General features: G+C 26.5%; 2 protein-coding genes across 4 annotated transcripts in view; one reads left to right on the forward strand and one right to left on the reverse strand.

Annotated features, from left to right (window-relative positions):
- The first annotated feature begins 719 nt into the window (after positions 1-719).
- LOC100741734 lies at positions 720-11,176 on the forward strand. 3 transcript variants are annotated; one of them, XM_003487537.4, is made up of 6 exons: positions 720-1,308; positions 1,410-2,058; positions 2,484-2,897; positions 3,005-3,502; positions 3,682-3,804; positions 4,063-6,465. In XM_003487537.4, the coding sequence occupies exons 2-6, from the start codon at positions 1,422-1,424 to the stop codon at positions 4,155-4,157; spliced, it is 1,767 nt and encodes a 588-aa protein (XP_003487585.1). In that variant the 5' UTR covers positions 720-1,308; positions 1,410-1,421; the 3' UTR covers positions 4,158-6,465. The 3 variants fall into 3 exon arrangements, 2 of the variants coding, with proteins under 2 accessions (XP_003487585.1, XP_024221701.1); XR_002946214.2 differs by lacking the exon at positions 720-1,308 and adding an exon at positions 11,054-11,176 and having other exon boundaries at positions 1,344-2,058; positions 4,063-4,295; XM_024365933.2 differs by lacking the exon at positions 720-1,308 and having other exon boundaries at positions 1,344-2,058.
- LOC100741851 (protein SPT2 homolog) overlaps positions 11,154-14,783 on the reverse strand; it is a 9,024-nt gene continuing 5,394 nt past the window's right edge. The window contains exons 5-7 of the mRNA XM_003487538.4: positions 12,916-13,882; positions 12,291-12,512; positions 11,154-12,200 (exon numbers count right to left, since the gene is read on the reverse strand). Coding sequence (XP_003487586.1) covers positions 12,115-12,200; positions 12,291-12,512; positions 12,916-13,882 — 1,275 coding nt within the window. The 3' untranslated portion in view covers positions 11,154-12,114. The remainder of the gene's footprint in view (positions 12,201-12,290; positions 12,513-12,915; positions 13,883-14,783) is intronic.

Here is a 14,783-nt window from a genome sequence, read left to right on the forward strand (position 1 = left end):
TTTTATATATATATAATTTATATATGTATATGCATATTTCTTCTAAATTAAAATTCATGAAAGTTTATAGCATTTTTAATATATAAAAGCTTTAATATGTGAAAAGTAAGCAATTATTAGAAAAATATTGAATTATATTTCACTGAGATTAACATATTCTCTTCTTATAAATATCTAAAAGAATGATTCAAGCGATATATATAGATATGTATGTTTGTGGTGCCTCTTATAATATATGTACATATGTAATTTAACAATAAAAATGTTTTACAAATATTTCAAACATAATTTAACATTCTAATATATATATATATATATATGTATCCAAACTAATATAAATTTTACAAAATATATTCATTTCTACTTCTGTTATGCCTTTTATATCATGCATCCTGAAGTTTTACTACAATTTTTATTTAGCCATATTATTTTAAAAGGTTATGCGCGACAAACAACTTTTTTATTCTGATTTTGATCATTATTGCTTCCTTTACTGTCTTTAGTAAATATTGTTTTTCACTATTGGATATTAACTTGTAAAAAACCAAGCGTCACCCTTCTTTTTATATTTGTTAGCGATTTTATAACATTAAATATATTTTTCTAAATTTATGATTTAGTTAATGTTTTATTTGTTAGTATTCTAATCAGCATTATATTTGTAAATCATATATGATTGACAACTTAAAGGTTTATTCGCGATTGGTGAAATGTTTTCATTGGCTGAATACTCGACTTTTGTCATGTGATCGTTCCCTATTTATGTTAATATCAGTGATACTGACTCGAAATCTTGTGGCAAAACAATAACAAACTGTATTTTACGATTGGATTGTATGAATTTTCGGTGCGTAACTGAAGAGAGTAGTGCAAGAGTAAACAGCAATATATATCTTTGTTTGTAATATTTTTTGCTAAACCTGGAAGAAGGTTGAATTTACTACAGACACCAAGATCAGAAAACTTTTTGAGTCAATGTTGTTGGCTAGGAAAAATATTTGCTGACGAAAGTCATGGTCGTTCCATTTGAGGGTGGTGAATATGTATACTATGTAATTGTGCAGATTGAGAATTGTTACTAATTAACAATATTACGGAATATGCAAACCAATTGAATCCTCGTATTAGACAGCAATATTTATGTAAACTATAAAGGGAATCTGTAAACATATACGGATACCTAATTTATTTTTGTCTTTAGATTTGAACTTAACCATCGGATATATTTTATTTTCGTTTGAAAATTTAAAATTAAGAATTTATATTGTAAAATATATAGAGTTCAATATTTAGAAAAAAAACAAACTGGTAAGATCTTTTTACTATACATTATATATAATTTAAATCATTTTTTTAATGTAAATATATAACTCAGCAAAGTTTCAGTTTTTAATTTAATTGATTTTAAGATTTATGTATTGATGGGAGAATCTGGATATATTGAACTATTTTCGGAGATTAAAACTAGCTCAATGGATGGAATAATAAAACAAGAACCAAATCAAGAAATGGGTCCTTCCTCAGCATCAGTACCTATACCAGGAGGACACAGAAGTGCTCGGGGTGTATATGAACAATTTTCACCATCTCCATTGACATCAATATGGCCCAATAGATCTGATCACATAGAATCACCATTTAAAGTAGATTCCGAACAGTTAGATGATTTTTTTAAAACGGAGAAATGGGAAGATGATGACATATTACAAGTAGATAAAGCAGATCTTATACAAGGACCTACGCTTGCTGAATTAAATGCAAATGACGATACTCTCCTTGGTGATTTAAATTTTGATGATTTACTTTTACCAGAAGAAAGAGTTCAACCATTTAAAATGGATGTTAATGTAGCTCAATCAGTTGGTCCATTGTTTAATGATAACAATGTTGTATTTGCTCCAAGTAGTTTCCCGCAATCTGGATCAACATACCGTAATATTTGCCCTACATATTTAAATACACATGGACTCAATTTGAACATAAATATCAATGTTGCTGACAATTTGGAAACAATTAGCCCCAATGCTTTTCCAAGTCCAGGAACTAGTAATATTGCAGGTTTATATATAACTTATATTTTTTATATCTATCTTAATTTTATACTTTTCGTAAAAATCTTGTTATTAACAAATTCTGTACAAAAAATTATTTTTTTATATGAATCATATAAAATATATTGAAACTAACAATATCACTTGCAATATATGTTTTATAGTAAAAATATATATACAATTTAAAGTGCAAGGCATTATTATACATATTTAATGTACTATATGTACACAATGAAAAATAATGTATTCTAATGTATTAAAAACATTCTAAACATTTTAAAACTATATTAATGATTTAAAAAACTGTTTTCAAGATATATAAATATATATATATATATATATATATATATATATATTATTTTCATATCTATATGTTAAAATAAACAGAATATTCTCAAGATAAAAGTAATGTTTTAAATAATTGTTTTAAAGGTAGTTCAACTGCAAGTTCCTCAACATCTCTACATCCTACAAACAAACCTAATGGGCAGTCTGCTCTTCATGAATTGTTAATGAGACGTTGTGATAATTCTTTTGATAATTCCACTCATGGTCAGATGGATGTTGAGTGTACGAGTAATAAGTCTAAAGTTTCTAGACTATCCATGTCTGCACCAACCCGGACAATGGCGTTAGACCAAATTTGGGCTCGTAGAGAACCACGTCCACATTTATTAAGTACTGGTAGCCTTGGTGTTGTTGAAGCTGGCTCAACAAGTAGTTTAAGTACTGGAGGTGCACTTAGTCCAGATCCACTCTATCATATTGATCCTCTTAGCCATGATGAAGGTTATGAAGATAGTGATGATGACAGTGATCACTATGATGATTACAGTAGTGATAATGGTACTTTAATGTTTATGAATGATAACATCACTTTTAATGTTCTAATTAAAAACTCTTAATATAATGTATTTTCATGTATATCTGAAACTAAAAGTAATTATTTGTAGATACCGGTGGTAGCGATGGTGAAGATCAAAACACTGGAAGTAGAGTAGGAGGTGGTAGTATAGATTCAAATCGAGATAGTAAACATAGTAAGAAAGAACGATATTTTTGGCAATATAATGTTCAAGCAAAAGGGCCAAAAGGACAAAGGCTTGTGGCAAGAGCACGTCTTGAAGATCCACATATTTTAAATGAAGCCACAGATCCTGTTTTTAGTCCTCATTGTGCGCTTCGTGGAATTAAACACAGTGGAAAAGCTCGAAAAGGTGATGGAAATGATCTTACTCCAAATCCACGAAAATTATATAGTATTGGTCGTGAATTGGATAAATTATCTCGTATTATTAATGATATGACACCAGTTTCTGAGTTACCATTTACAGCAAGACCCAAAACGCGCAAGGAAAAAAATAAACTTGCTTCAAGAGCATGCCGTTTAAAGAAGAAAGCTCAACATGAAGCAAATAAAATAAAATTACATGGATTAGAACAGGAACACAGTTGAGTACTTGTAATTGTAGTCATATGTAACCAAATATATTTTCTTGAAATACAAATTTTTTTTTATTTTATTATCAATAATCTTAACATATTTGAAAATTTTAGCAAATTTTTTCTTTTTGATAAACTTTTTAAAAGTAGAAAAGCTAATTTAATATGTCAATAATTATTGTTGCAGAACGTTTAATTCAAGGTATATGCCAGGCTAAGCAAACGCTCGCTGCAAAATTAACAGAACCTAATCCTGAAAATCAAGAAGAGTTGACACGTCAAATGGAAAAATACTGTAAATTAGCTACCAGTTAGTAGTACTTTGAAAATTTTTATATAAATATATGAAATAGTATGGTAAAAACAATTTACAAAAAATTATGGGATTATATTAATTAATTTGTTAGATACTTCTGTAAAGTTCTACACTATAAATTATTTGTTTATTTTAAATTAACGTTTTCTTAAATAGGTTTTAAAATTATTTCATTACTTAAATTGTGTGATTTGAATGTTATCAACAGTTCCAGGAAGGATGGATTTCATGTTCTTTATTTTTTTGTTACAGAAATACGAATAGCAAATCATTCAACCGAATTTGTTAATAAAGTATTGGATAAAGTACGTTCTGGTGTCCCTGATGGTGGTATCGATGACTTCTAATACACGACAGTTATTTGCTAAAAATGTTCATACGTGCGCATAAAATATGCGAGAAGGAAACGATGTGTATAAAACATAAATTCATCGTAAATCATGAATTGAATGCTTCTCATGGAAATTGAAAACCAAAAATGGAAAGTAAGAATATTGATAATTTGATTTTAAATATAGTTTTATTATTTACAATCAGTTAACAAACAATAGATGATTATTGTCAGTGTTTTATAGCATTGGTTGCGAATAATTTTAACATAGGATACATTTGTATTTTGTGTAATAGAGTATTATTTTGTGACACTATTTACCAAGAGTACAGATTTTGGTTACACATTTCTTTTATATGAAGTTGTATACGTTGCACACGCTATTAGTTTTTGATTAAATCTGTGATAATTTTGTTAAATAATTATCAATGAGTTTTTAGTGGAATATATATAGTCCATATCAAAGCAGTACAAAAGCTTTTAACTTTCTAGAATGTTGGTTCAAATTGAACAATTTGAAATGTACCATCGATTCTCTCTCGCTAAACACTGCATTCCTATTTCCTATCTCTGCTTTTTCCTCTTTTATTATGTGTATATATCTTTATATATGTTTTGTATGTGTGCGTGTGTATACGCGTATGTGCATATGAAGTAAAAACAAAGTGCTGAATATCGCAGTATTATTCCATATAGTCATTGTAAAATAATAATCGTAAATCATTGTAAATTTGAGAAGGAACTTGGATTTTTTTCTGTTTTTCTTTACATGATGGAAAGAAAGTATTCACTAATAAATTAGCAATTAAATTGTATATTACATATTCCCTAATTTCTATTTTGTGATGTAAATCTTTCTTATGTTTTAATCTGGAATAATATTGCGAATTTGAGTCAATTTTTTTTAGTACATGTATATATACATACTTGTTATCTTGTACATAGAACTTTTTTATGATACATGAAACATTTGTTAAGATCACAAGGAAAATGATGATACTATTACTTCCCAAACAAATGAAAAAATATATTAATTTTATCAAGAAATGAAGCATCATTTAGGATTTATGATGAAATATTATATAACAAGTAAAGTTTTGTCTTTTTTGGTTTTAAATAATAAACAAAACGAAATTTTTAACTATACTAGAAGTCAAATTTACTGATAAATCGTGAAAAATCATGAGTTGTAGGTAATTGTCACAATGAATTTATAAACAAAATTTCGCTTTCATCTTTATGTAACAATATGCTTCTTTCGCGTTTTGGTTTTGCAATGAAATTACCTCTTTGATCAATATATTTAGCCTCTGGTATAATAATGAACAAGATATAATATTGATATGACAAGAAATCAAGGCAATGTTAATTTTTAAATAGTTATATAGATTGTTATTTGTAAATATTTTTTAAATTTTCACTAACAGATTTATATCTTTTCTTCTGGATGTTATTTTGCACTTACAATTAAATACTTTATTTTCATAACATGTAAAACATAAAAAATAGTCTATTATATCTAACAAGCTTCCACAACATGATATATATACATAGTATATTTATAACTGTATTTATAATATATTACTTAACATAATTTTGTTTCATAGTTTTTTCATAGTTTCTAAATACGTGTGAATATTATACATAGTACAATATGTATAAAGAAATATTGTTATACCTTTAAAATACTGTTTTAATGTTTTTATATATTTTTAAATATATACACCACGAAATCGTTTCAGAATTAATTCGGTACATTACAATAATAAAACAAATTTACACAGACTTATTTGATTTGATACTGTTTTTAAGTTACAAATAGTACTGCGCTAAAACATATGAAGTGAAAATTTACAAATAATGTTCAATTTCAATATGTGTAATCTCCATAACTGTTCTAAAAATACTTCCAAATTTAATAAGCTAATTGAATATAGCATGACAAGAAAAGTTGACAGAATATGAAAACCTACAATTAGCATCTATAAGGTGGATACTACATCGAGGTGCAACATATTTATTTTAAATTTGATGTGAAAACAATAGATAGATATTATTTTTTTAAGGATAAAGCAATTTGTAATTTGAAAAGCTTAAATGTTACGTGCGTTTATTTGAACTAATTTCATTATTTTGAAGAGCAGGATCTATATCTGAACTGTCTTTTATGTTTTAACTTATATCCTGTATATATCATATCTCCATATGCGCACGCGCTCACACCACAAAGATATGCGTGATTTATTTGGGAACATTGGAATGTTTTGTGAGTAATATAAATGTACATTTATCATCTTAAAATAATATAACATAAAAAAAGCATATTAAGTGATGACGATAGATTTTCTTATAGGAGCATGTTTGAAACAAACCCCAAAAGTTTATAAAAATTTTATAAATTATATAGTCTTATCTATAATATGACAGCACTAATTTGAAATAAATTTGAAGATGAAATAATAATATTCAACGTCACAAAAGATTACAAGTTAGACTTCAAAAACTCAGATGCATATAAACAATGAGGCTTTGAATAAATTCAAACTTTCTTAATCACATTCTAGATATATATTGAATTATTTACTTTAATTATGTTCATTATGTTCAATAACTGTATGTATGCGTATTGTTGTCCGTATTTGGATAGATGCTACTATATATCACAATTACTAAAGTATAGGTTATTTTGTTTAACAAAATTAAATTGAAATCTTTTTAGGTTCTTAAAAAAAATTGTTTCAGCTACAGAGAATATATCTTTTCATATCAAATAGCTTTTGCACCAGTTGCTTACAAATTGTTACAATGTTCTCAGATAAATTAGTTACGCTATATACGCATTAAAATTAGTTGTGATTTAATATTAACAAATACATATTTTTTATGATTTTATTTAATTAATGTTAAAGTTTGTAATGAATAGTTTTCTAAATAATTATATAACTTGTTTTTTTTGCTATTAATACGATTTTTTTGTTTTAATTTATAATTATAATTTATAAAATACTCTCTGTGGTTCAGTTAACATTGAAAGTACTGAAAAGTGCTTTCAAATATATATTTTTATGACTTTTATATAATTAAATTAATCAACATTGTTACAAGTAGTTACATATTGATGTGATTCTAATTGGATGAAGCAAGTGGTAGAAGGGTAATTAGCATGTTTTAAGCGTTTTAAGTGTTATAAAATATATGTCACTGTTAAGATTTAATTTATTTGGTTGGAAGATATGTAGTTTAATCAGAATTCAAAAAATTTTCATTGTTCTTATATTTGCGAAAAGATGCCTGAAAAAAAGATATTTAATTTAAAATAGTGGAGAAATATCAAATGTATTTGTTAATTTAAGATGTATCTTCACTATTTAACGTTGATTCGAGTAAGCAATCAAATTTTTTAGAAAGGAAGATTCAGAAATGTTCAGGCTGACTTTCGAATGAAGTTTTACATTGTGATAGGATTTGTGATACTGGAAATATTGATATATATATATATATAGTTTCAGACGGTTAATAGTTTGCAATATATTTAATGTTAAAGTTATTATTTCTAAGATTAAGTAACATTTTTAGTTAAGAACGTAACGCGGCTTATGAGATATTTATTTTCTGATAAAGTGCCTTCTTTTTCGAGTCACGTTTTAACAAGTATTTCATTATTCACACTGACGCTTTAGTTACTCGCATTAACACTATAATTTTTTTATAAATATTCTGTTTACATATATAATCTATTTTCGTTATAATTTATGCATAGAGAAAATTAAATTCGAAGTAAGGACTTTTACATTAAATATTGATTAAGGTTTGAGCGCAGTATATCCATAGATTAATCCTCCAATATTATATATCAGTAACTTCGGTATCTCAAGCCTTACAACTGTGCAAAAGTTTACGGTAGTGACTCCGATAATGATTTCGTTTGTACTAATAAGATAAAACGAAAAGCAGTCACCACACCGTAAAATAACTGCCTAAATATCGTTGTTTCATTCGTATATACACATATATATATATACCAAGCAATGAGTCACTATTTCAGTAATATTTATTTATTATTTATTCAACATCACGAATGAAACTTCTAATTTTTATTTTCTTATAATACAAATGTCTTTTTCATTGGATTAATATCTCCTTTTCTTTTTTCTAATTACATACATGTTTTTTAATGGTATCTACAAATTTAAAAGGGGCAGAAATAACGCTCATAAATTTATACATATAAATAAGTGATAAATTCATCTGAGTAATAATTATTCTTATAAGAGGTGAAAGATATCTTTTTATATCTAAAATTCTTATATATTAAGGTACACTTGAATGTATTGTATATGTTAAAACTGAAACAATTTTTTTTAGAAATAGAACGAAATATTACACACAATTTATTATATATGTACACACAAATAGTATTTTACATAAGTAATCGCACTAACAGTTTTTCATATAGTCTCTTTTACAACCCTTATGAAGTTTGTAAATTTGTTAAAAAAAACGTCTCAGTAATATCTTTTGTACTTTTGTATATCATTATCTTTTTTTCTTATTAATGCAACACAATAGAAATTTAATGTTTTATGCAATGAGATAGTGACCATTAGCTACGTAATTGTTAATCATGCCTCTACTACCTATTGCTCTCGTGGTCGGATCGTGGATGGAGTTGACCACCTGTACTTAGGGGAACACTCTCAAGCAACCCGACTCTACCGATTTACACTTAATTAATTAGAAAATATTTTACTACTGGCTCTGATGATCAATCTCCGATGGCATGCCACAAAATATGTTACTAACTAACAGAGTACGATATCTTATAAAAGAATAAATTGAAATGAAAAGCGGAATTTTAGATTTCATTTCTGATCTTTTAATTAGATTTCGTTTTCGAGAAAGTAGAATTTGCATATTTATATATATATATATAACGAAACAAATATATATATATATATATTTGTTTCGTAAATACTTACTTCTCCTTAGAAAATGAAGCTTCGTTAAAAAAAATATTGACCATTTTCAATTTATTTTTATATGAAGTATCCATACTCGGTGATAATATTATAATATATTACATAGCGTCCTGTATTTTGGTAATAACCCAATTTAGATGTGGCAACATAGCCATTTTAAATGCTTCTAAAAGAGAAATTAATATTATCGAAAGAAAAGTGTCTATTTTAAACAAGCAAATGTTTTGAACAAATCATTTTCCAAAATGATATCTTTTGTGGAATAAAATTGAATAGTTACTTGTACCTCTTTCTTTTGATAGAATTTCATATTTTTATTACTTTTGTTTGTACAGATAAATATAAAACCATATAAAATATGTTAATTGTTTAATAATATTAAACAATAGAAATCGCGTTTGTATGAGAAAAATAGATCTATAAAACTTGTGTGTTTTGTTATAAATATGTACATATATGTATGTATGTATATATATATATATATATATATATATATATATATATATATATATATATATATATATATATATATATATATATATATATATATATATATATATATATATATATATATATATATATATATATATATATATATATATATATATATATATATATATATATATATATATATATATATATATATATATATATATATATATATATATATATATATATATATATATATATATATATATATATATATATATATATATATATATATATATATATATATATATATATATATATATATATATATATATATATATATATATATATATATATATATATATATATATATATATATATATATATATATATATATATATATATATATATATATATATATATATATATATATATATATATATATATATATATATATATATATATATATATATATATATATATATATATATATATATATATATATATATATATATATATATACATATAGAGTGAGTACAATGAGTATTTGCAAATATTAAAAAGTTTTTGAATGAGATATTTTACTGATAAAACTGTGCATTTTATTTCTGCAATAATAATTTCTCATACTTGAATTTACGATCAGAGATATGTATTTAAATGCCAAGAAAAACTGCTGATGTGTAAATACCTTTGTCTGTATCCCCTCGTACCTATTTTGTTTTAAATGTTTGAACGTAGTATGATCTTTAGTAATATGAATTTTTTAAATGATGGTATTTAAGGCCATTTACAGAAAATATTCCGTTGAATTTGGATTTTTACGAACTCCGTTATTATATTGATACAAATATAGTTACTTACGTAGCATTATTTATATAATAACTGAATTAAAAATACTGAACATTTTTTCTTTTCACCTTTTTTCACATTAAATGCAATGAACATATGGTCAAGTTAAAGAAAGTTAATTATCTGAATTTGCAAAATAATATGCTATAGAGAGATAATTCTTTAAAGTGGTGACAGATGATAAGGAAGAAAACGAAGATTTGATATAAAATAATGAAAGATAAACATTGTCAATGTAACCCATTGAGAAGTAGTTTAACTTTTCATTCATACGGATAATAGAAACCATATTCGAAATACAACGAATCTAAGAAATTACATAAGGAAATTGGAATTTAGCTTCTAGAAATGCGATTCTTATGAACATTTAGCTATAATTTTATCTAGCTAAATATAAATCATTAAATATAAGCATAATATTTTAAATGATATATTTATTTTGTTACATGATATATAGCATATAATATTAGTATAAATCAAGTAATTAAAACATATGTTTTCTTTTAATAAAATATAAAATGGAAATAATAAATATATAATTAATGTATTAATATATTATTAATATTGTTACAACTCTTTTCATATTATTCATATTTGTATAATATTGTTTTCCGTATATATCATTAAAACGTAATTAAATATCTTTTTGCAGGAAACATTTACAAAAAGCTGAATATAAATAAATATTTGATACTGTATGCTGGAGTGTGTTATATTTAAGATATGAACTATATTTTTCATAATTAGGTAAATAAACATGTTATTTTATACTTTATTCAAGTACATTATACATTATATATATATATGAATATGTAATGTATGTATGCCTTAGAAATGTGTTTGTACCTGTGTTTTTACCTATTACTTACGATTTATAATTATAAAACTGGCATATCATATCCTGGGAAATAAATAATAATGACGGTAAAAGTATTGTAAGTAACAACAGCAACAATAATAATAATAATAATTTTACATTATTTAAAAATTTGTCCATGTTGTGATAATTTTAACATAAATAAGCTCTTTAACGTTATGAGAAAGAAATCATTAACATGCACAAAGTTTTATTATTTTGGACGATTTATCTATATATTTTAAATACAGAAAGAAATAATTTGTTTATCTCTCTTTGTCATAAACAATTATTTCTCCCGTTATTCATATATCACAGGATAACTTCGTTTATCCGAATATGTTGCGGGACAAGGCCCTTCAGTTAATTAACGAATTCTAAGGATAACAGTTCACTAGCCATCTTTACCAGCTGTTCTTATTAGTTTCGATAATAAGAACCGACGATTGGATAAGTGAGATTGAACAACAATTTCGATCCAAACATTCAATCGTGTATCATAAACAGTCAGTTCATACCGAACGTGTATGATTTCAGGACACGCTTTTGTATAACAGAAAGTATGCTGGACAGTAATTCAATTAACGAAGGTTCAGTTATAACTTCATCTAATTGACGCTAAACAATAACGTACTCGTATAAATGAGATCCGAATAAACAAAGTTCTACCGTACCAATAATTGTAGAAATTGAAGTGATACTTAATTCTGTTTATGTTTGAAAAGATTCAATATGGATGATAGAATGAATAAAAATTAATTTCTTAGGATGTGAAAATTTTAGTAGATTTGGATTCATATAAGCATGTAATAGTTTATTAAATAGAATTTTATAGAAATTTGTAAACAATTTTATAATTACTTCTTAAATTTTTTTTTAAAGAGAGCTTTCCTTTTTTTTTCCAAAGCTTCCATACGCATGTCTTCTAAATCTTCCATAATACCTAAAAATATCAGATTATTTAATTATTCCTGTAGATAATTATAAAAATAGATAGATCCGCGAAACAGTATAAAAAATTTGTTAGCAATACCTATTTTAGTAGATACATATTCCTCCTTGAGCTGTTGTGCAAAACTGCTTTCCATAGCTGTGTCATCGTCATTATCTACATATTTATATTTATTTTTATCATAACCGAATATTTCGCTTATATATTTACTATAATCTTCATTTCCTTCTTCTACATCATCGTCAATAAAATCTTCAAGCTCAGAGTCATATTCCTCTTCATCATCCTCGTCTCTTATACGACCTGCATATTTAAGTATATATTTATTAGATATATATGTAAGTTATTGTCTTGTTTTTCTTATCCAGTTCCTAAATCTAACGATTTAGACTTCCCATATAGTTACTAGTACATCAAAACTGAGGAAACCGAGGAATTATTGACTTAAATCAAGCAATTAAAATATGCATTGTTATACTGCTACAAAATCTTAGCGTTACTGATTTTATATTTAAGAACTTTTCTACAATACGACTGTCGCAAAATGTAAAACTTAAAAATAATGGCCTTAAAATTTTTCTAAATATGAATTTAATGAAACTAAATATGAAATATGTAGAAAGTTTTGATTATTAAGGTTTATCCTTCCACAATAATTATTTTCTCTGACATACAATTAATAAAGTAAAAATATAAATTTTTTTACGTTTATGGTTAACCAGTGACTTCCTCTGTTCCTTTGAATGAAGCATTTGTTTAGATTTGATTGGCTTCATGTCTGCTGGTGGAAATTGTTTTATTTTATCATTCATTGCTTTTGGTATACGACACTTTGTTACGCTAATTGCTGGAGATTCTTTATGTATGTTTTTCGATAACTCTTGTTTCTCTACTTTCATTTTTGATACTGACTTCTCAATTTTCGGATTTTTCATATCTTCAATCTGAGTTTTGTTTAATCTTAATTTCTTTTTTTCTTCTTCAATTGCTTGTCGCATTTCTTCTAATTTTTTTCTCTCTGTTTCCAACCTTTTTCTTTCCTCAGAGAGTATGTCTCTCTCAGATGTTTTTGAAATGTTGGACTTGTTTGGAGTAACTTTATTGAGATTAGGTTTCTCAACACCTCCTTTTTTAGAAGTTGATGATTGTAATCCTGTTGCTTTGGAAAGAGTTTTATTCGAAATTGATGATACTGTGGTTAATTTTTCAGATACTTTTGATATTTTATTAGAAGAACTGGCATTATTACGACAATCTTGTGTTTTATTTAGTTTATTAGATGTCGTAACATTTCCCTCTTTATTATTCATATTGCCAAGTTTATTTCGTTGTTCCTTTCGTTCTCGCCATTCTTTTTCTTTTGCATATTCTTTCATTTGTTTTTTCGTCAATAACCTTTCTGGTTCGTCACTTTTTGGTTTAGCTTCGATAATGATTGGTTCATGTTGTTTCTTTTCAGCAATTTTTAGTAATTCAGTAAAATCAATTGGTGGTGGCATAGGTTTCCTCTTGGCTTTTGGTTTCTCATCTTTTTCCTTTTTATCATCTTTAGTCTCTTTTTCAGTGTTTTCCTCTACCTCTAATTCTGCCTCTTTTACGGGATGTTTTCTTTTCCGACGGTGTCCTAAAGCTTCTTCCACTTCTTGCTGTTTTAAAGCTAGTTTTACTCTATCCTGGAATTATAATTAATATTTAATAACGCGATTAATAAATATTTTAGTTAAATCATAGTTATTAGTTACAGTAATAAAAGAAAAAGAAATTATATTACAATGTACAAATACAATTTTTCATGGTGGCCATAGATTTTTTATAAAAAGCTGGTTCCCGGTTATCTTAAATTTTCTATTCAACTTCATGTATTCATTATACACAATATATATATGTCGGAGAAGCGTCAAAAATAGGGTTGTGGGCGCTTGATAAATCTTCATTGGAATTGGCCATCGTTGGGTTATAACGAAGGTACGGTCTATTAATACGAGTATGGATACTACCGACTCGACAAACAACCGCGGCGGTTGGACACTCGCGATCCTAGTGATGTTGGTCCTAGGTTCAATAACAAATCCGCGGTCAACGGAATGATAGATGAACGTACTTACAAAAATCTAAGTCGGATTCTTTGCGAAAACGTGGAATATCCACCGAGCGTACAGACACTAAGTAACTCGCTAATACGACCTCACGAGAGAATGACTCTCCGTCGCGATGATGCTGCAGAGGAAAGCTATGATGGGGTCTGAGGACACGAGTTCATCGGATTCGTCGAGGATAGCCTTCGTTCAGAAGGTGAGGGAATTTGGCGTTGCTGCTAATTAGTCAATCTCCATATCGGTGGTTAGAAAAGGATGCTAGCCACCCTCGAGGGAAAGTTGCTAGTGGGAGACGCCGTTCGTTGGAAAATGGGTCTCTCCTATCTTCCCGTAGCTGGGACAAAGACTGTTTGTTTGAAGGACTTTAGTCAACTAAACCCTAAGATTTATGACGGGCCCTCAGGCTAGCTGAACATGTACTGCGGAGACGCATCGACATCTGGCAATCATCTTGATGCTCGAAGAATAGGATCTGCGC

Source organism: Bombus impatiens, unplaced genomic scaffold (assembly GCF_000188095.3).
Source record: "Bombus impatiens unplaced genomic scaffold, BIMP_2.2 scf_0155, whole genome shotgun sequence".
Classification (NCBI taxonomy): domain Eukaryota; kingdom Metazoa; phylum Arthropoda; class Insecta; order Hymenoptera; family Apidae; genus Bombus; species Bombus impatiens.